General features: G+C 43.7%; 1 protein-coding gene across 2 annotated transcripts; it reads right to left on the minus strand.

The window, feature by feature from the left end:
* Positions 1 to 890: 890 nt before the first annotated feature.
* On the minus strand, positions 891 to 20,137 carry CHEK1 (checkpoint kinase 1). 2 transcript variants are annotated; one of them, XR_014558137.1, is made up of 14 exons: positions 19,530 to 20,137; positions 16,191 to 16,275; positions 15,316 to 15,539; positions 14,633 to 14,697; positions 14,468 to 14,537; positions 11,818 to 12,006; positions 9,585 to 9,689; positions 9,208 to 9,303; positions 7,974 to 8,082; positions 5,955 to 6,132; positions 4,723 to 4,854; positions 3,531 to 3,632; positions 1,428 to 2,359; positions 891 to 1,323 (listed from the first exon to the last, which is right to left on the minus strand). XR_014558137.1 is itself a non-coding variant. In XM_083713611.1 (13 exons), the coding sequence occupies exons 1-13, from the start codon at positions 19,714 to 19,716 to the stop codon at positions 2,264 to 2,266; spliced, it is 1,638 nt and encodes a 545-aa protein (XP_083569737.1). In that variant the 5' UTR covers positions 19,717 to 20,137; the 3' UTR covers positions 891 to 2,263. The 2 variants fall into 2 exon arrangements, 1 of the variants encoding a protein (XP_083569737.1); XM_083713611.1 differs by having other exon boundaries at positions 891 to 2,359.
* Between the last annotated feature and the right edge of the window lie 1,467 nt (positions 20,138 to 21,604).

Below are 21,604 nucleotides of genomic sequence, written 5' to 3' on the forward strand. Positions count from 1 at the left end.
ACTGGTAAATACATAAGTGGAACCTCAGGTTTTGAACATCTCCATTGACAAACATTTCGGAACCCAAACACCAAAAACCCACAGTAAATGCTTCCATTTTCGAACGCACCTCGGAAATCAAACTTCCAAGGCGACTTCCATTTTGAGTTTCCCTATTGTATTGAGCCATAAAGAAGGCTGATCACCGAAGAATTGATGCTTTTGAATTCTGGTGCTGGAGGAGACTCTTGAGAGTCCCATGGACTGCAAAAAGATCAAACCTATCCATTCTGAAGGAAATCAGCCCTGAGTACTCACTGGAATGACAGATCGTGAAGCTGAGGCTCCAATACTTTGGCCACCACATGAGGAGAAGACTCCCTGGAAAAGACCCTGATGTTGGGAAAGATGGAGGGCACAAGAAGGGGACGACAGAGGGCGAGATGGTCGGAAAGTGTTCTCGAAGCTACCAATATGAGTTTGACCAAACTGCGGGAGGCAGTGGAAGACAGGAGTGCCTGGTGTGCTCTGGTCCATGGGGTCACGAAGAGTTGGACACGACTAAACGACTAAACGACAACAACGTTGTATTGAGGCTTCTGTATTGAGTTTTGGGTTTTCAAACATTTCGGACGGTTTTCTGGAACGGATTTTGTTCGGAAACTGAGGTTCTACTGTACAAGTATCAATGGAAACACACTGTATACCACACCACATCTTCCTACAAGATCTTCAGTTACTGAAACCCCTAGAATTCTCTCAATTTAACACAAAAGTCAAGTTCCCCAGAGATATTTCCCCCCGTTTTGGTCGCCCAAGCATATATCCCTTTGTGATATAGTTTATTCCAAACCACCTTGCTACAAGAGGGAATTATCAGGATCCCTCTTGCATGCTATACACTGACAGCGTTCTTTTAATCCGAGATCATTCTTTATTTTGCAAATTGTTTTATTTTCTTTACAGACACGTTAAAAATTCACAGTTTTGTAGATTTAAGTATGGGTCAGGAAGTATGGTCAGAAACAAGGTTTGTGTGTCATCCCCTTACTCTCTTAGTGCAGGGGTAGCCAACCTGGTGCCCTCCGGATTTTGCTGGACTACAACTCCCCATCAGCCCGATCCAGCATGGTCAAAGGTCAGGAACGATGACAGCTGCAGTCTAGTATCTGGCCACCTCCACTCTAGTGTGTTTGCATGGTACATTCAAGTTTAACCAGTTAGAAACAAGTTTGCTTCCCGAAAGACAGAACAGTACAAAAGGAAATAAAAAGAGTGAGGGGTCTGTTAATCCATTACATCTCTTTCCATTTAGACCGGTGTTTCCCAAACCTGGGCCTCCAGCTATTTTGCACTATAGTTCCCATCATCCCTGACCACTGGTCTTGCTAGCTAGAGATGATGGGAGTTGTAGTCCAAAAACAGCTGGAGACCCAAGTTTGGGAAACCCTGGGGCACCTATGGTCCCACAAGATGTTCTTAGACTACAAAACCCATTATCTTTGCCCACCCTGGTTTGCCCACTTATACTTTAGAGGCTCAGCCAGTCTAATCAGACCTATTAAGGATTAGAGGGGAGAAAATTTTACCCTAAAAATAGAAAAAAAATGTTTTAAAATTGGAACTGATGCTAAAAACAACCACTGGGCTTTATGTTTTCTCAAGGGTGACAGTAGAAACCGAAAGCAATGAACTGCAACTGTATAGCTTCATTCAGAAGCCCTGACTTTAGGAGCAAATTATCATAAACTGAGTCAAGTGATTTGAGAAGGACCTTATTCTGGACCTAACATTCCTACAACTCTTATCATGTTTATATAACATCAACTTATGTTTTTTTGTTGTTGTTTTAAAACCAAAGTCATCGAAGGAGCATGATAAGACTCATGTTATGCTTTACAAAGGAGCAACTTTCAAGCTCAGTCTGAATTTTTTTTTACTATGGGGAAAAAGAAGGAAAACACATGTATATGGATGAGGAGCTTGAGCAACCTACAAAAAAAACCACCACTTCTAAGTCAAGAATGTGAACTAAGCTAAGCCACTCGTGACTTTCATGATCGTAATCAAGGGTGAGATACCCCAGCCAACCATTGCAAATGTGCAACTTCACAACAGTTATTGCCTGTTACCATATGTGGATAGCTTTAACGCCTATCCCCATAAAACCTAAACAAAACAAAAGATTTCCATTGAAAGACTGGAGTTTGGGGTGCGGCAGGCATGACTGTCCCTTAGCAGAAGCCGCTGAATCAAAACAGAACCGCTCTCAACCACCATGTCATCATGTGACAGGAAGCCACAGCTTCTGTGTGCTGACGACATCACTCAGCTTCCCTTTGATCTTCAGGAAATGCCTCTTGAACTCCAAGCCGTCACCCTGCATAGGGAAGGGAGGTGGGGAAAGAATCCAAGTCAGTATATGTCATTGGAAGGGCATGCATTAGCTAGAGAAATGATACAAGAGGGAGGTAACAATAATAATAACAATTTTTATTTATACCCCGCCCTCCCCAGCCAAGGCCGGGCTCAGGGCAGCTAACAAGCAATAATAAAAACAAGTTGAATGAATACAACTTAAAAACAAGATTAAAATACAACAATTAAAATACTGAAACATTAAAATATTAAAATGCAGCCTCATCGCAGGAGGAGATAGGAAAAAGAAAAAAGAAAGAGGGGGAGGGAATCAAATTGGGTCCAAGCCAAAGGCCAGGCGGAACAACTCTGTCTTACAGGCCCTGCGAAAAGAAATCAGATCCTGCAGGGCCCTGGTATCATGAGGCATAGCATTCCACCAGGCCGGAGCCAGTGTAGAAAAGGCCCTGGCTCTGGTTGAAGCTAATCTAACTTCCTTAGGGGCCGGGAAGTAAACAACATTATGAGTACAGCCGTACCTCGGAAGTCGAACGGAATCCGTTCCAGAAGTCCGTTCGACTTCCAAAACATTTGGAAACCAAAGTGCAGCTTCCGATTGGCTGCAGGAAGCTCCCGCAGCCAATCAGAAGCCCTGTTGGATATTAGGTTTCCAAAGAACATTCTCCTGTCTAGCTGTCACATTCTGGATTAGTTGTAGTTTCCGGGTCACCTTCAAAGGTAGCCTCACATAGAGCGCTTTCATCCACATAGCTGTTTTCCACTAAGCACCCTGCAACTCTTGAACCAAGCAGAAGGCTAACTGCCAGCCCCAGCCCATATAGTATGCTAGAACAGATTAGAAAATAAAATGACTACAATGGCAAATATAATATTCTGAATCAGAACATGTTGGCAGCTGGCAGTGTGAAAACCTTCTGTAATACTGAGGAGCTACCACTGGATGGAGCCCAAGTACTATTCCCGCACATAAAACATTCTCCCCACAATTTGCAAATCTCTCAAGAGATTAAAAAACCCAGGTCGAATAAAATCTTTGCTTTCTATTGTGCTAGGTAAAAATGTAGCTTTATTCCTATTTAAGTAAGTTTGACTGGTTAGGTAACATCTACTACAAGTGCCAAGGCATCCTTCTTATCCTTAGAATGAAATGCGCTGGTTAACTTTGTATATACCTTAGACAGGCGGAAGTCAACAAGTATTTTGTCATCCATTTCTAAGAGGTTTGCCTTGAAAATCAGTTTGTTGTTTCTTCTATCTGTGGTTGATATGGTAACCTTAGAAGGAAAACAAGTATTTTATCAGGGGAAAGAGGTTTACAAAGCATATTTACAATCAATAATGCTCACTCTTTTTATGCTATGAACCGCCGTGAGGTCTGCCGATATAAGGTGGCATACAAATCAAATCAAATCAAAAAATAAATCTCTGGAGTTGCAAAGTTAGGCTCTCTAAGTTTACGGCAGCCTTCACACTATTTTTCTCACTAGCAACCAAATGAGGATCTGTCTAAAGAGCTCCCCAACAGGCCTTGAATTAAAAAATAACAATTTCTTCCAGGACACTGTGTATCTCCTAGTTACAACAAATCACATATATTTATTTTGTATGCAAATGCATACAAGCAGTGCTTTTTTTCTAAAAATATATTTAGGGGTACGCATACCCCTGCCTCCCCCCAGGGAAAAAAGCACTGCTTTAAAGTATGTATATGCAAATTAATTTTATTTTTTAACATTACCTGCCCTACTCAGTGCTGCTTACAACTTAAAATCACAGCGTGAAAATATAAGAAAATTACGCTGAATAAAATAAAGCAACAAACAAAAATGCAAAAGAGAAGAATTAAAAATACAACAAAAGCAAGCATCACAGACAAATCACGACTTTTAGAGCAGGTTTTTCCTGCCAACTGACAGAATAAAAATGGATGTACCACGCAGCAACAACAACAACTACCAGAGAAGGAATGGCCCATGTCTCACAGGGCCAGGTGTTCCATAATATTGATGCACCCAAATGAATTTGCTAAATTAAATTAGAAGTGGAATACAAGAAAGGATGGTGGGTGGAAGTCAAGAAAATAAGGCTACGAAGGATATGAATTTGAAAGGAGTCTTTTCTTTTTTCTTCTCTTTTTCTTCTTTTTTAGGTTGAGTGTTTGTATTTTTGTGTTTTTGTACTTTTGTGGTTTTGTATCTTTTTTGGTATTTTCTTTATTTATTGTTTATAATCTTTTTATTGTGAAAATTCAATAAAATATCACCCACTGAGAAGACCCTCTCTCTTGCTGCCATCTATCGTGCCTACACCACAATGCCTGTCTGTCCATCTTGTGTGTGATGGACACACACAATTAATTCGCACCTGGTTTGTGCAGCCCTTCTTCCAGACGTAGCCCATTTTTTGGCAAACCTCCTTCAATACGTGGTAAGACTGGTCAGCATCCAGCTTCAAAAAGAAACGGGTCATTCTCTTCACTAAGCGCTGCCATGAATTCTAAGAGAGAAAGGAACGGAAGACACCAGAAGTCAGCTGAAGGGTAAAACGAATGTCGAGTTTTCATCAAGGCTTTGCATTGTTTTATGATGCTAAAGAATTGCATAGCAATCATTTAAAAATATAGGTGTCCTGTGCATGAACCAAATATATACACCCTTGTGCAAATTAACTGAAACAAGGCATGTTTTCTATCTTACTCGTAATCCTGTACTCAAAACAAACACAAAAAGTCAGTTGATCATTATGGTGTCGGAAGCCTGCAGCCAATAGAAGGAATGATGCTCTCGCCACAATATATTGAGGTTCTACGAAAGAGTTATTCCAGAGCTGGAAAAGAGGTATCTTGGCGGTACTGGGATATTGCAGCAGGACCTATCCCCCTGTCACACATTGAAAGCAGTGAAGAAATTCCTGACAGAGCAGCAACTACAGGTACTTGATTGGCCAGGGAATTCCCCAGACGTAAATCCCATTGAGAATTTGTGGGCTATATGCAAAAGTCTCCATGCTGTAGACTGGAAGACTATGGAGATGGTCATTCAGGCACTGATTTAAGTGTGGTACAGTGAATGTTCAAAACTAGTAGACTCCATGCCAAACCGTGTTCAAGTGCTGCTTAAAAATAGCGAAGGTCATATCCGTTACTAATATAGGTATCTGTGAGGTTTGTACATGTATACAGTGGTACCTCAGGTTAAGTACTTAATTTGCTCCGGAGGTCCGTTCTTAACCTGAAGCACCACTTTAGCTCATGGGGCCTCCTGCTGCTGCTGCGCTGCTGGAGCCCGATTTCTGTTCTCATCCTGAAGCAAAGTTCTTAACCCAAGGTAATATTTCTGGGTTAGCGGAGTCTGTAACCTGAAGCATATGTAACCTTAAGTGTATGTAACCCGAGGTACCACTGTATGTGAGTTTTGTACAATAAACTACATTGTTTGTTTCAATTAATTTGCACAAGGGTGTATATTTTTTTTCCGAGTGCTGAAGCATTAAATTGGGGGGGCGGGTTGCTGTTACGGTGCAAAACAAAAGCACAAGGGCCTCTACAAGTTCCAAAAGCAACGAAAGTCGATAGCCAAGCCACCAGACCAAGTTACCTGGGAAGAACTGGGAGTGCCAAGTAGTTGGCTGTTGAGCAGCATGTGTTCAGGGCAAGCTGGCTGGGAGAAGCTGATGCCTTGCACGAGCTTATCGATGCCAGCTGGACCGCTATCCCACAAAGAAAGTCCAGTGCCGGGTTCCGGCTGAGAATTGGAGCAGGTCTTTTTCTCCTCACTGCAGCAATGAAAACAAAGCGGTGTTACGTTCCTAAATGGCACAAGAACACATTGTCTAGAACTTTTTTTTCCCCGGGAGTTAACCGCTACATGCATTGGTCCTCATAACTGGGCATTAAGTCGGCCTTTTTCTTGGCAATTTTTGTCATTATTTATGCTTGAATGGTTACAAGTCTATCTCTATTCTAGCAATTTTGGTTTTAGACTTATAAGCCAGTTTGTGGTGGTGTTGTTTTGATGCAAAGAAGCTCAACAACAACTTAGGCTTCCCATAAAAAAAAAAGCTCAACATTTTTGCCCTGCACCCCCCAAGAACGGGGCTTTCCTCCTCCCTAAAGAAAGCTCCTTAGGGATGCGGGTGGCGCTGTGGGTTAAACCACAGAGCCTAGGACTTGCTGATCAGAATGTTGGCGGTTCGAATCCCCGCGATGAGATGAGCTCCCGTTGCTCGGTCCCTGCTCCTGCCAACCTAGGAGTTCGAAAGCACGTCAAAGTGCAAGTAGATAAATAGGTACCGTTCCGGCGGGAAGGTTAACGGCGTTGCCGTGCGCTGCTCTGGTTCACCAGAAGCAGCTTAGTCATACTGGCCACATGACCCGGAAGCTGTACGCCGGCTCCCTCCACCAATAAAGCGAGATGAGCGCTGTGACCCCAGAGTCGGTCACGACTGGACCTAATGGTCAGGGGTCCCTTTACCTTTACCTCAGAATGCTAGGGGTTGTGCGCAGTGCTAGTCCTACTCAAGAGTAGGCGCACTGAGATGATGGATTTTTCGGAGCTAGCCGACCTAACCGGAAGAGTCCGTGACCAGAAGGAAGAGGAGTATCAGGAAGAGTGGATTAAATTTAATGATTATTTAGTTAAATATGTTAAGTTAAAGTAAATGAAAACAGCTTGCAGATACTTAATTGGCTTAGGATTTTATTTATGTTAAGTGATGAATTAACATGTTTAATTTCATAAAGTGAATATTTAAGGATGTTAATGTTTAGGTTAACTGGCCACATGACCCGGAAGCTGTACGCCGGCTCCCTCGGCCAATAAAGCGAGATGAGCGTCGCAACCCCAGAATCGGTCACAACTGGACCTAATGGTCAGGGGATTTAAAGAAAGCTCAACAACTTTGATCTGAACCCCTAAAAGGGGGTAGATCACTGCCAGTTTTTTAACTCTTTGAGTAGTTCACAGTCTCTTGGGAGTTGGCCACCCCTGCTCAATGTAAAAAGTCACTTGTTTTCTGCATTGCATGCTTGCAGAATCATAAAACACACATAGCCTCGACAGTAGCATTTACCACACAACTTGAACATATTACTTTGTTATGCTCTGCAAGACTTAAAACATACCCCCACCTTTGCCCATTTTGTCCTGCACTTAAATAAAACCCAGACGCTAGAACCAACAGATTAATCCTCATATTAAAGTCCCCAAAATTCCCCAACTTTGGTATTTAAACAGGATAGAATGAGTGCTTTCAGATACAAAACCATCTCCGCTGCTGCCCTCGCTCTCTGTGTATGAGTTGTTTTGCTACTATTCTGTCAGATCAAGGGGGCAGGCAACAATGCAGCGAAGGAGGGGCAAGAAGGAAGAGAAGATCTGGCTCTGTTAAACTGGCTACTGCAGCCTAGTGGCACAGTGCAGACATGCCATAGATCACCTCTGGTTTTGTTACTTGTGGAACACGTCTTAAGATATGGCAGCACAGAATAAGTCATTGCAGAGCTTCAGAGTAAAAAATAAAAAGTTCCCCATCAAGTTAAAAATATTAGCCAGACATCACATACACACATGCTTTTGCCTGTGTGTTGGACACAATGAACGAATATATATTTTCACCTGCGTGCACTTTTCACTGGAGAGAAGTCCGTATCGGATCGGATGTGCTTAGAAAAACACCCTGGGGAATCGGATAGTCCCCCCGATGAGACTCGAGGCCGCTTGATGCCTAGAAAGAAAAACTAGTACTCAGTTTTCAAAGGGGGCGGGCATTAGTTTTGTCATTCACTGTTAAGTACATAGTAAATCCCAAGTAAAATGATTGGATTGTTGCTGTTGTTTTTTAATGGCTCCAACCTTTCCAAAGGTGCTGTGTGCCAGCTTGTCATTCTTCCTAAGACCAAAAGAAGCTAAACGCACATCACTTGTATTTGTGAACACTAATGTAAACTCAAAACCACTGACAGTGGTACCTTGGTAGTTGAACGGCTTAGTTGTCGAACAAATCGGCTCCCGAACATTGCAAACCCAGAAGTGATTGTTCCGGTTTGCGAATGTTCTTTGGAAGCTGAACATCCGATGCTCCTGCAGCCAATCGGAAGCCACGCCTTGGTTTGTGAACCATTCTGGGAGCCGAACGGACTCCCTGAACAGATTAAATTCGAGAACCAAGGTACCACTGTATTCAAACTTCATGAATGGTGGGATCAAATAATTGCAATAGAACTGCCAAATGATCTGCAGAATTCTGAGGCCAACAACTTCTTCCCATTGTTAGAGCTAATTAAAATGTTGATTCAAAGTGACTAAGGAGGCTTTCCACATCACATTTTTCATTTAGATTGGTGCTCCCACATGTCACAAGGGAGGGGTGTGTGTGCAGAATCATAATATTGGAATGATTTACACTGGTTTTCATCCTAGACTCAAACGTGAATGTACCGATTTCAGGCATAGGCAAATTCGGCCCTCCAGATGTTTTAGGACTACAACTCTCATGATCCCTAGCTAACAGGACCAGTGGTCAGGGATGATGGGAATTGTAGTCCCAAAACATCTGGAGGGCCGAGGTTGAGGAAGCCTGGATTAACCCAAGATGAGCCCTTATTAGTAGCAGACCTTGATAAATGGGACTGATCAGCAAAGGGGATGAAAAGGCAAGCAAAATCTATCCTCAAGTAAGATTAAAACAGGGTGAGCCACCTAAATTGTAAATATCAATATCTTTAAATATATAACTCACTCCTTTCAGTGGCATATATGAGAGATGTCAACTGAACCATTTTCAGATGTGAAAAGATTTCAAATATGCAGCTACATACAAAATTCACATGAATTTATTTTTTAAAATTACCTTTCTTTAAAGCTTTTGTGTACCACCTGTCCTTTTTTAAGTCTTCAATAGTAAGCCTTGATGCGGGGTCCTCAGTTAATAGTTTGAGGAGTAAAGCTACAAAGAAATAAAGAATTTGTTTATATGCATGGCCTACAAGTTCCTGAAATTGTCCACCTTCTGTGGCAATGGCTTGCAATTCAATTGAGATGCCCTCAAACATTGTGGCTTTCCAAATAAATCATTACAATTTTTACATGAACCAGAGTCACCCAACCTTTAAAGATGTTCTTTGGAGGATATGATCTGTACTGAGAAAAATAACACACACATTTCTTAGCAAAGCTATCAAGACTGCCTGCCAAGTAAATATAAAAACAGCCAGTAAAGGTCTGTACCTAGTGGCAACGAGTCTATCTTCTTCCATGGTGACAAATATGTTTTCTTTTCTTTCCAATCACAGTATTCTTGACATGTGTCAACAGGCTGGTCCCATGGCAATTCTGCAAGAAAGAAAGCCACATTTCTTGACAAAACTTGTCAGTGATCTGGGGACAAACTAAGAATGTATTTGGGTTTCAACCAAATGGATGTTAGCATTTTAGGAGGAAGAGACACACCCAAGGGTTATAATAAGGTCACTAATAACTACATTAGTTACACAGCAAATTCAAAACGTGGAATTAATAACTACTTAGACTGGTAGAATAGTATCCATTAAAGCTGTGAGCAAGGAAAATCTCCAGCGATTTCTTTTTTTCTGTTCCAGCTTGGCTACAAATGTCACACTATCAGAAAACATGGTTACTATGCAATATGCTCCAGATTTATGCAGTAAGCTAAATCCCTTGAAAAATTCTTGCAGATACACTTGTTTTAAAATTAATTTTATTATATATATTACAACATTTATATCCTACCCTTCTGGTGCAAAAGCACTGCTCAGGGCTGCTTGCAATATTTAAAACTATATGAAATTATCTACCACTGAGAGAGTCAGTAGTTGTATGCTGTTAAAACTGTGAAGAATTCATTCTTCTTATTATTATTATTACTATTATTATTATTATTATTTTAAATGCTGGTTTTGGCAACACATTTATAAATGAACGTTCTATGCTGAATGTATAGAATGCTTTAACTTAAATGGCTCTTCCTTCCAAAGCATTAAAAAAAAAATGCAGTATCTTGCAGGTTTATCAAAACACTGGAAATTTGTTGTGGCATATTATTGCTACTTTTGGTGTTGAATTGGTCAAAATGCTTGTGCTTTTATTCTATCTGCTTAAATTTGATCTAAAAATATATAAATATTTTAAAAGGATGTATTGAAGGAGAGGGGAAAGTTCACATAGCTTTCTTGTGGAGAGGAGAGCTTTCTTGTGGTAGACAGTTGGAGAGATGTCCTCTTGGGAGTAACCATACAGACAGTGGTGGTTAGAGGGTAATTAATTAGCTTCAACAATCTCCCCTTAGCTACACTGGAAAGAAGATTTAGCGGCACTCCATATATGAATTGCGTAACTGTGTGCTAATAAATGTGCTACTATGGTATCATTTTTAAAGAGAAAAAAGAACCATTTGTATTTGTCCTCTGATGGCTCCCTTTGCAACTCAAGCTTTAGAGTGGTGTACGACCTTCCAAGCCATGGGCGCCTCATCTCATGTAACCGAATCAGTCACTAAGTTTGTACTTCAAGTTAATAAGATCAGCCAGCAACTTTTGCAGAACTGCTGTGGGTGTTGGTTGTTCTACTCTTGCTTAAATTTTTCAAGAATGAAAAATGTACATGGGCCTTTCTCTGTTTTTTTAATGTCCCCTCCCCACCAGCATATTTGTTCTGCTGAATCGTGAAGGCCTGTAGATTATTACAGTGGTACCTTGGTTCTCAAACACCTTGGTACTCAAACAACTTGGAATCCAAACACTGCAAACCCAGAAGTAAGTGTTCTGGTTTGCGAACCTTTTTTGGAAGCCGAACGTACTCCGATTTGAGTGTTACGCTTCTGATCTGAGTGCCACACTTCCGTTTTGAGTGTTACGTTGAGGTCTGTCTGGTTTTGCTATTCATTTTACATTTTTGTTTTTGCGGCTCTTTTTGTTTTGTTTTTGTGACTGTGTGGAACCCAGTTCAGCTACTGATGGACTGATTGTGTGACTGCAGTACATTGTTTATTGCTTTCATTTTATGAATCAATGGTCTCGTTGGAGAGTAAAATTCATGTTAAATTGGTGTTTTAGGCATTGTTTTTAAAAGTCTGGAACAGATTAATCCATTTTACATTACTTTCTATGGGAAAGCACGCCTTGGTTTTGGAACGCTTTGGTTTTGGAATGGACCTGGAACGGATTAAGTTTGAGAACCAAGGTACCACTGTAATGAACTAGATCAAGAACCACAGCTTAATAAATATCCTGAATTCCCAAGAGATAATACACCAAGGCACACTACTGATCTGCATCCCTGTTGTGTAAATGTAGAGCATTAGTTTTAAGAGGCAAATCCTTATCATAGAATCATAGAGTTGGAAGAGACCACAAGGGCCATCGAGTCCAACCCCCTGCCAAGCAGGAAACATTATCAACAAACTAATGTTAATAAAACGAATTAAAACTTGTGTAGCTCTTACCTCCGGCCAACATGGCAGTGAGTACGATTCCACATGACCAAACATCAACTGGCTCGGCATGGAATTCTTTTCTTTTAAGGACTTCTGGAGCGATGTACGGGAGGGTGCCACACATCTTGTTCAACAATCGCTCACGGCCATTGTACTTAAACACAGTTGCTAGTCCAAAGTCAGAGATTTTGAGATTATCTAAACAAATACAAGCATAAAGAAGGTATCTTGCACATCATTCTAATTCATCATCTTTGTTTGAGGCACAATGAAGCATGGGTAGGCAAACTAAAGCCTGGGAGCTGGATCCGGCCCAATCGCCATCTTAATCCGGCCTGCGGACAGCCCGGGAATCAGCGTGTTTTGACATGAGTAGAATGTGTCCTTTTATTTAAAATGCATCTCTGGGTTATTTGTGAGGCACAGAAATTTGTTCATATTTTTTTCCCTTCAAATTATAGTCCGGCCTCGCAACAGGGTCTGAAGGACAGTGGACCGGCCCCCTGCTGAAAAAGTTTGCTGACCCCTGCACTAAAGTAACATTGATCTAAAGACACAAACATTTAACCTTTCAAAAATGGTCCTTTCAAGTATGCCAGCTCAGAAATTTGTCACTGATACTACCGTATTTTTCGTTCTATAGGACGCACTTTTTCCCCCTCCAAAAACTAAGGGGAAATGTGTGTGCGTCCTATAGAGCGAATGCAGGCTCCGCCGCTAAGCCCAAAGCCAGAACAGGGAGACGGAGCACTGCGGAGGGCTCCGTCTCGCTCTTCTAGCTTGGGGATGGCTGCACGCACAGCCTCTTCAGGACAGCGGGCGCTGCGCTCTAAAGGCTTCAGGGATTATTGAGGCTGGCGGTGGGGGAAAGCAGCGCTTCCCCTCAGCGGCATAGCGTGGGTTGTCAGCACCCGGGGCAAGGCAAGTAATTTGCGCCCCAACCTACCGCTGCTGCCAGCTTCTTCTTGCTGCTGCCTGGGCTGGGGTATTTACGGTAAGGTAGCCATGGCGGCGGCAGCGGGTCCGTGTCAGGTGATCTGAGGCGAGTTGCCGCTGGCGCTGCCGCCCAAACGACGCCGCTTGCCCGGAGGAGGGCAGAGAGGCGAGGAAAATGCAACATGGCCCAGCAGCTGCAGAAGCGGCGGCGGGGCTGTGAGGAGGGGCTGCCTGGCGCGCCCTCCGCAGCCCTGACACGTGGGGACTGTGGCGAGCGCTGAGAGCCACTGCCTGCCGGACGCCTTCAGCCCGGACGCGCGCACAGCTCGTCGGTTCCGCAAGACATGGGGCTCTGCTACAGCCTGCGCCCGAGGCTCTTCGGCGACTCCGGAGGCAGCAAGCGCACCCCCCCAGATGTTGCGCCCGGTGCGGCCGGTCCCCCTGCACCCCCCACGCTACGCCACTGCTTCCCCCCACCGCCAGCCCCACAAGCCCGGGTGAATGTACCTTGAACGCACCTTGTTTTAGAGGGGGAGAACAATAAAAAAAAAATTCCCTATTCTCTCCCTCCTATGGTCCGGTGCGTCCAATGGATTGAAAAATACGGTAATCTACCCTGCTCCTTAGTTTGCCTGCTTAAAAATATCCCATTGGTACTAGTGGGCCATGTCTACATAAGCAGGCATTAAGTGTTCTATTGCTGCCCCGAATCAAGGACAGCCAAGTGAAATGCTAAAAAAAACCAAACCCAAGTCCTCTGACTGCTTGATGTTTGGTGTTAGTAACAGAGAGGACTTGTTGCTTTCCCATCCAAAATGCGGGCCTGCTTTTTCACTTGTGGGAAATTGATACTGAACTAAAGAAATTAGTGATGTATGGAAGTGAGAGCTGGACCATAAAGAAGGCTGATCGCTGAAGAATTGATGCTTTTGAATTCTGGTGCTGGAGGAGACTCTTGAGACTGCAAGAAAATCAAACCTCTCCATTCTGAAGGAAATCAGCCCTGAGTGCTCACTGGAAGGACAGATCGTGAAGCTGAGGCTCCAATACTTTGGCCACCTCATGAGAAGAGAAGACTCCCTGGAAAAGACCCTGATGTTGGGAAAGATGGAGGGCACAAGGAGAAGGGGACGACAGAGGACGAGATGGTTGGACAGTGTCAGGGAACTGCCATCGGAGAGTCAGGTGGTGGAAGGGCTCAAGGAGGCTAGGAGACCCTTGGATGCTGAGGAAGGAACCAGCAGGGGGAGAGAGTTCCCGCAGAAACTCAGTCGGAGGGATGGCTCCAAGATACTTCCCGTGAGAACAGCGGAGAGGTTTCAGGACCTCCGCTGGGGACGCCTACTCCGCGCAGGAAACTGTCACGCAGAGAATCCAGAAGGAGGGTTTCCGTTAAGGAACTCTTATGTTGGCATAAATTCCGGAAGCGCCCACTGACGGATTCTGCCAGCGATTGAGGTAGCCATGCACCCATGGCTCCGCGGACTGGGAGAGTTTAGAAACTAATTGCATGAGTTGAGAACTCAACCATTTACGCACAAGCAGCCCCTTAACCCATCACAGACAGTGTTCTCAAAGCTACCAGCATGAGTTTGACCAAACTGCAGGAGGCAGTGGAAGACAGGAGTGTCTGGCGTGCTCTGGTCCATGGGGTCACAAAGAGTCAGACACAACTAAACGACTAAACAAGAACAACAAGAACAAAGCGGTCTCTCTCTCTTACCCATTCCATTTAGCAGCAGATTCTCAGGCTTAATATCCCGATGTGTTACTCCTATACTGTGAAGGTAGACCTTTCAAAATGATACAAGGCATTAATAGAAAGCATTCATTCAACCTGCTTTCACACACAAAAAAGAGCTTGAAAAAGCAACATAAATAAACTTACGACTCCAGCTATAAGCTGGTGGAAAAACTTCTGTGCTTCTGCTTCAGGCATTCCTACATCTGGCTCTGCAAGGAAGGCACCATAGCTTCATGAAGAAACAAACTAATGAAATTTACACAGTGATAGCAGTGTTTCTAATGAATATAACCTTTCTGGTTGTTTGCTCTGAAATAGTTATGGCCGAAGGCATTATTGGTAACAAACTGAACACCATGTTTCACAGTAGCATTGATAGCAGAAAACACCATTTTTGTTTGGATTTAAGTTCATAAAATGATTGCAGGCTACCATAGAGGAGGCTTGCTTTTAATGTGTTTAAATATCCCTGAAATGCAAGTTGCAGTGGTACATCGGAAGTCGAAAGGAATCTGTTCCAGAAGTCTGTTCGACTTCCAAAACATTTGGAAACCCAAGGCGCGGCTTCTGCGGAAGCTCCTGCAGCCAATCGGAAGCCACAGAAGCCCTGTCGGACGTTTGGGTTTTGAAGAACGTTCACAAACTGGAAGTCACTTCCAAGTTTGTGGCGTTCAGGAGACAAAACATTCACGTCGCAAGGTGTTCAGGATCCAAGGAACGACTGTATATAGATGACTTAAATAAATAAACCATTTGACCCTTGGAGAGCATCCTCATTCAATTACCATTCTGTGGCCTGCCTTCCTATCCCATAAAACCCCCTGTACCTATTCGGTCAAAGAGTTCTCCCCCGCTGCAGTACTCTAGGAACAGATACTGAATAGTGCCTTCTCGCCGATGTCCGTAAAACTTGACAATGTTCTCGTGATTTAACATTTTGTTAATGCAGATCTCCTTCTTAATCTGATCTGGGCACTCTATAGCGCATTTCATGTCAACAATCTTCACCGCCACTGCTTCTTCCGTGCGTCTGTTCACAGCCAACTGAACTCTATAAAGAGAAAGTTGAAAGCAGGGTTTTTATAGATAGGCTTTCCTCACCAAACACCATTAGTAAAAATTACGCGTTAAGTCTCAGCTTTGCTTGCCAGCCACAGCACACATTTCCTCCTCCTGGAAAAAAATGAGCAAATTCAACAACCTAAATTAAAGCTCTTGTGATTTTTGACAACCCTCGACACAAGAATACAGCAGCAATTTCAATTTACAGTTTACTCTTGTTCTGGAACCATTCATTTGCCTCCATGTATGTTAAGGGACGTGGGTGGCACTTTGGGTTAAACCAGAGCCTAGGACTTGCCGATCAGAAGGTCGGCAGTTCGAATCCCCGTGACGGGGTGAGCTCCCCTTGCTCGGTCCCTGCTCCTGCCAACCTAGCAGTTTGAAAGCACACCAGTGCAAGTAGATAAATAGTTACCGCTCCAGTGGGAAGGTAAACGGCGTTTCCGTGCGCTGCTCTGGTTTGCCAGAAGCGGCTTAGTCATGCTGGCCACATGACCCGGAAGCTGTATGCCAGCTCCCTCAGCCAATAAAGCGAGATGAGCGCCGCAACCCCAGAGTCGCCCATGACTGGACCTAATGGTCAGGGGTCCCTTTACCTTTATTATAATATGTTGAATGGTATTGCCTAAGCTATACTCACTCTCCATAAGCGCCTTCCCCGAGGGTCTGCACTAAGTCCCAGTCTTCCACGAAAGGCACGGCCATCTTGACAAACAGGACACACTCTGCAGATCAAAGAAATAAGGAATCGGAAGTCAAGGGTCATAAGTATTTGGCTGCCAAGGCAGAAAGGGGGGGGGGGAGTGGCAGAGAATTTGCTTTGCATGAAGTAGATCCCACATTCAATCCCCAGCATCTTCAGGTAAGGCTAAGAGAGAACCCTATCTGAAATCTTGGGAGAGCTGCAGTCAGCCATTGTAGATAACATTGAGCTAGATGGACTGATCAGGATAAGGCAGCTTATTTCTGAAAAAAACACTAAAGGGGATAATACAGGAGTCTTACCTCAGAATGCTAGGGGTTGTGCGCAGTGCTAGTCCTACTCAAGAGTAGGCGCACTGAGATGATGGATTTTTCGGAGCTAGCCAACCTAACCGGAAGAGTCCGTGACCAGAAGGAGGAGGAGTATCAGGAAGAATGGATTAAATTTAATGATTATTTAGTTAACTATGTTAAGTTAAACTAAATGAAAACAGCTTGCAGATACTTAATTGGCTGAGGATTTTATTTATGTTAAGTGATGAATTAATATGTTTAATTTCATAAAGTGAAGATTTAAGGATGTTAATGTTTAAGTTAAATTTTATAAGAATTGTGACTTGGGAAACCGTTAAAAGGAAATGCAATGAAATTCAACCAAGGGGAAGCCACTTAACAAAGTTAATAAGTGTAATTTTCAATAAGGCTATGATTTATGTTTGTTTGTCTTATGTGTTTGTTTGTTTATAATATTGTGAAAACCAATAAAAAAAATTGGGGGGAGGGGAAGAGTAGGCACACTGAAGTTTATGTCTATATATATAATTTTTATTAAATTTTGTTTTACAATTTAGAATACTCATTTAAACATCCTTAAAATATCCATGACTTCCCTTCTCCTCTTTCCCTTCTTCTCTTTGCATATCTTATATCCCTGAATATTTTACATAAACGAAACCATTCAGTATTCCATTACAGGTGCACAGTGGTTTTCAAACACCTTAGTTCTCGAATGTTTTGGCTCCTGAACGCCACAAACCCAGAAGTGACTGTTCCAGTTTGCGAACGTTCTTTGGAACCCGAACGTCTGACAGGGCTTCTGCAGCTTCCGATTGGCTGCAGGAGTTTCCTCCACCCAATCGGAAGCCGTGCTTGGTTTCCGAATGTTTTGGAAGTTGAACGGACTTCCAGAACAGATTCTGTTCGCCTTCCAAGGTACGACTATATTACATCCATCAAAACTTTTTTACACGGTTGAATTAATCTTAATGCTGCCAACGTTTTCAAGTGTACACAATTCCCCCCATATATTCAATAAACATTATCCAGTTTTCTCAAAACGTTTGTTCTTCTTGTTCTCTTAGTCTATATGTTAAATCTGCAAGCTGCACATATTCCATGGCTGGCGGAAGTAGAGAGACTATGGGATGGATGTGGATTATTTTGGTTTTTTAAATATTGTACAGTGGTACCTCGGGTTAAGTACTTAATTCGTTCCGGAGGTCCGTTCTTAACCTGAAACTGTTCTTAACCTGAAGCACCACTTTAGCTAATGGGGCCTCCTGCTGCCGCTGCGCCACTGGAGCATGATTTCTGTTCTCATCCTGAAGCAAAGTTATTAATCCGAGGTACTATTTCTGGGTTAGTGGAGTCTGTAACCTGAAGCGTATGTAACCCGAGGTACCACTGTACTGTACAAATAAGGCTTCTAATCTCCTATACCTTTTTATGCAGGCCTGTAGAACCTCACTTGTTGAATTGCTGTCAACAAGTTGTTAAAAAGTGTTGTGGAATGAAATACCCACTGTAGAGAATGCCTGGTTGCACAAAACAAGGCAAGTAGGACAAAACAAATTCAAATCTTTTACAACCACTAATTTCTTTAATTCGGACAAGCTTTCAATTACACAGAATTTTGTTCAACACAGCTTGTGTTTCAAGTTTTGTTTTTTTAATGAGAAATGAAAGGAACTCCATGAATGACTCAACATTTGTTGCCTTCTCTGCAATACACATTGTTGCATCCCTCATTTACACTTTAAATAACTGCTAGACAGGAAGTCATTCAACAGGTGAGGCTTTCTCCAGTTCTGCAGACACAGTGATGAAGTGCTACACCTACTGATTGCAGCAAAGTCACTCTTGAGTTTTGTCAGGATGTTGGGGGGGGGGGGAGGATTTTAAAAAACAATAACAATGCCCACACATCCTATACTATTAGCAAACTCAATTCGCCTAGATTATCTTTATCCAAGAGAAAAGTTTGGAGAAATAAATAAATAAAAATTGAGGACCGTAAGAGGCCAAAAAAAGTCACAAAAACGGCAAAATGAGGAGTGCAGATTAACCACAGAATGTGGATTTAAATGGAGATTCCTAGAGGACATAGCTGGATGGCACCTTGAAGAGGAGCACACTGCACTGTTTTTGTCGCATGCAGGTCCCAACACAGGACATAACTTTACTGCCTACAGCCATGGGCTTCTGCAAACCTGCCAGGCCATTTATTGCATAAACCAGCTTTCAACCATTGTAGCATTTTAACAGCATTCATAAAACAGATCGTGAATATAAATCAGAGTTTAAAACTAAAAATCCCTTATCTGCCCCAATTCCTGCTCTCAATCAAAAGTTTATCCCAACCCAGAACTCTCTCTCTCTCTCACACACACACACACACACACACACACACGTGCCTCCCTCAAATATCCCCCATGCTCACTTTTCAGAAAGGTACCAAAAACTGCAAAGACACAACATATATGAATTGCCGCCCACCCTTTTGAAAACATCCGTGCATTAGGACGCAGAAGGGCACGTGCATGCACAGCCAATGAAATGAGCTGGTTTTTTTAAATGAAGTTGTAAGTCTCTTTGTTTTGAACTATGGACTTATTAAATTAATATGCAAAATTAATTTTCAATATGAAATATGGACTTATTAAAACAGCAACGAAAAGCACAAATACTCAAGCCATGACGAGGCTCCTTTGGCCCTCCCTCCGAGCCTACCTCACAGGGTTGTTTGGGAGGGCAAATTGGGGAAACATATGCATGCCGTTCCGGGGAGGGGAAAGCGGGATGCGCGAAGGAAACAAGGAAGAAAAGTCTCCCACGGTGGGGGGGGGGGGTCGGCTGGCAAGCCAAAGCATCTCTCCCACGCCCCGCTCCCTAAGAATAGAGACCCTCCTCCGCCCCACGTGGGGAGGAAAGAAGAGCGAGAGGAAAGGGGAGCAGCCCAACCTCCCTCTCCACTTTTTGGCCATTTTTTTGTCCTTACCCGCCCAGCGGCGAGGGCCGCTTCCCCGGCTGATCAGCAAGCGGCGTTTCCCGCCGAAGAGCTTCGAGAGCAAGAGCCGGGCAGAGACTGGGAGAGAGCCGGGAGGAAGAGGCGGTGGCGAGGGGCCGAGGGGAGGAATCCGGCGCCGGCTCCGCCTCCTGTCCCGGCCGCCCGGGTGAGGCAGCATAATGGCGTCCCGAGGCCAGAGGAGCCAGCGCTTCGCTAACTAATGCGAACTCGCGGTATCTTTAAGCCGTCGGTCCCGATCCGGCTGGCGCGGGAGTAGGAAGCGCCTCTCTGCATCCCGCCGCGGGGCTTCTTGCTTCCGAGTAGACGCGGTGCGGTATTTGGCTAGAAACTGCTCCTGCACGCTTGTAGGGAGATTTTTGGAGACTTGTTTTCTCCTCCCTGGGATCAGAAGAAAGTGATTTCAAATAACTGTTGCTGAGACCCTTTCCACTCCGAATCTGCTAGACAAGAGTCAGGCAGAGGGTGATGACACTCGGGCTTCCTACCTCCACTAACATAATTTTTCTAATTTGATTTTACATGTTCATTCACAGAAATGATATTCTTGCAAATGTTACAATTTTACACAAGGTGGTTTCGAATCCTAGGACTTCCCTCCTCCCCTCCGTGGGTTCTTTAGGCAACTTTTTCAACTGCATATTATTAGTCCATCTAGTTTCATAGAATCAGAGTTGGAAGAGACCACAAGGGCCATCGAGTCCAACCCCCTGCCAAGCAGGAAACACCATCAGAGCACTCCTGACATATGGTTGTCAAGCTTCTGCTTAAAGACCTCCAAAGAAGGAGACTCCACCACACTCCTTGGCAGCAAATTCCACTGTCGAACAGCTCTTTCTGTCAGGAAGTTCTTCCTAATGTTTAGGTGGAATCTTCTTTCTTGTAGTTTGGATCCATTGCTCCGTGTCCGCTTCTCTGGAGCAGCAGAAAACAACCTTTCTCCCTCCTCAATGTGACATCCTTTTATATATTTGAACATGGCTATCATATCACCCCTTAGTTTACAGTCCTCCATTGCGTATACCCAAAGTCTGTGTATCATTGCAGGAGTTATTTAAAGCCTGCCCAAGAGTTCATGTGTTTGCAGTGGTATTTTAAATACTATCTACATTTGCCCCCTTCTCTGTTGCACTTTTGATCCTCCCGGTTTCTGATTTTCCACGTTAATCTTGCCATCTCCGCATAGTCCAATAATTTCATCTGCCAGTCTGCCCTCGCAGGTATTTTATCATCTTTCAAGCTCTGGGCAAGCAGACTAACATTTCTATTATGTAGCCCTCCCTTCCCCACAGGTTGCTGGACCACGTCATTGCAATTGGTCCCTGTGTTGTAACAAGCGCACGTATCTCGGAAGAGGATCCTGCCCTTCCCCCATGCACATGTTCATTCTAGAGATGCGTTCACACGTTGGCTTGTACTCGTGTCGTGTACAAGTGTTTGTAAGAGTGCACGCTTGCCAATTTACACTGCGCAGCTATTGTGTGCTGACTGAAAATGTGCAGCTCAACTATGTGTGCAAATGGTCCAGTTGTTGAATGTAAGAGCATGAATGCCCTTTAGGTGCTAAAGTTTTGCATTTAGGTGTTCTTGAACTCCAGCTTCCTGCACCTTGACCGTGGCATTGGCTGGGCTGACTGGGGCTGATGAGAGGCGGATCCAACATCTGCACAGCCACGTTTCCAATGCCTGCTTTGAAGTGCTGCAAGGCTTGTTTCTTTGGGTTTCTGTGAACAGTGCTGCCCCTTTTTATATCTTCTGGGAGATGCCTGGCTAAATTTTGGGTAAATTAGTAGCACCGTCATTTTTCAAAATTCAGCCTCAGCCCCACCCCCAAATCCAATAATGAAACTGTCTTATACCAAATTAGACAACTGGCCCATCTAGCTCAGTACTGTCTGCAAGTCTCTCCCAGGTTTTAGGCAGAGGTCTTTCCCAACTACTTTTGGAGATGCTGGGATTTGAACCTGGGTCCTTCTGCATGCAAATTCTCTACCACAGACCTACTGCCCTTCTCCAGGACCCCTAGGACTGAGGTTCCCACTCTAGTG

This window comes from Podarcis gaigeae (assembly GCF_964106915.1).
Source record: "Podarcis gaigeae genome assembly, chromosome: 15".
Taxonomy (NCBI): domain Eukaryota; kingdom Metazoa; phylum Chordata; class Lepidosauria; order Squamata; family Lacertidae; genus Podarcis; species Podarcis gaigeae.